This window comes from Seriola lalandi, unplaced genomic scaffold, assembly GCF_002814215.2.
Source record: "Seriola lalandi dorsalis isolate HSWRI2012SDOR001 ecotype SW California unplaced genomic scaffold, Sedor1 jcf7180002054951, whole genome shotgun sequence".
In the NCBI taxonomy this organism is placed as follows: Eukaryota; Metazoa; Chordata; class Actinopteri; order Carangiformes; family Carangidae; genus Seriola; species Seriola lalandi.
Genome location: NW_019525502.1, coordinates 866,722 through 867,657, shown reverse-complemented (window position 1 = coordinate 867,657; position 936 = coordinate 866,722). Strand labels below are relative to the sequence as shown.

Here is a 936-nt window from a genome sequence, read left to right as displayed (position 1 = left end):
CCCACACAGAACCAGGTTTAAAGCTGGTTTCATGTGTTCAGGCTCTTCAGAGAAGGTGAGGAAGGTTTCTTTGCTTTCACGCACAATCTTCTCAATCTTCTCCATCAACAGTTGGTGTTTATCTTCAGACATGTTGTAGAGTCTTCCTCCACAGTCTTGAAGCAGCTGGTTGACAGTGTGTTGTGTTCCTCTCTTCTTCTTTGTCATGACGACCATCGAGTGTTTAAAAGCATCTGGACCAAACAGACTCAGGATGAACTTCAGTGTTCGTCTGTTCTCCTCAGTGAAATCAGAAGGTTTCACTAACAGCAGCAGAACATTTGGTCCAGGAGAACAAAGAGTCTCACACTTCTTCACCTCTTCTCTCACTGCTTCCACAGACAGACTGAACATGTCTGGAGCTTTCACCACTGTTAATGGTTTTCCTCTCCACTCTCCACTGGCAGCCTCACATTGCTTGTGTCGTTTGACTGTTAAAGATTTAAACTGTTTGCTGCCAGTGATGAAGTTGCATAGCGTTTTCTTTTTGTCCTCACTTTTCCCGACCATCACGATCCTGAGTCCAGACGCTATGAAATCACAAAATAAAAACATTAGGTTGAAGACAATGAACATATTCTCATCACTCCTCAATTGATCACAGTCACTATAATCCATCATTAATTGCCTCTTATTGTGCCAAAATCCGTGTGCCCTCCACATTTAAATAGATAAATCTTCTCTATGTTACAGTCTGTTTAATTAGCACACTTGAATGGGTCCTTTTCATTCAGTGATATAATTGATTCCCCAAAATCACTGTTTTCTTTTCTTGAAGAACATTTTGCTCTTTCTACAAAATTTCTGACTGATATTACAGAATATTACTGTTATTTAAATGGTATTTCACACTCTTGGAAGGATCATCCATGAAACACTGTAAATTCAAATCTAAAT

At 39.6% G+C, this 936-nt stretch overlaps 2 protein-coding genes across 2 annotated transcripts in view; both read right to left on the bottom strand.

Moving 5' to 3' along the window:
• LOC147817489 (GTPase IMAP family member 9-like) overlaps positions 1–549 on the bottom strand; it is an 868-nt gene extending 319 nt beyond the window's left edge. Inside the window, exon 1 of the mRNA XM_087170521.1 lies at positions 6–549. Coding sequence (XP_087026647.1) covers positions 6–549 — 544 coding nt within the window. The remainder of the gene's footprint in view (positions 1–5) is intronic.
• The window catches only part of LOC147817488 (GTPase IMAP family member 9-like), a 1,394-nt gene continuing 1,006 nt past the window's right edge, over positions 549–936 (bottom strand). The window contains exon 3 of the mRNA XM_087170520.1: positions 549–569. Coding sequence (XP_087026646.1) covers positions 549–569 — 21 coding nt within the window. The remainder of the gene's footprint in view (positions 570–936) is intronic.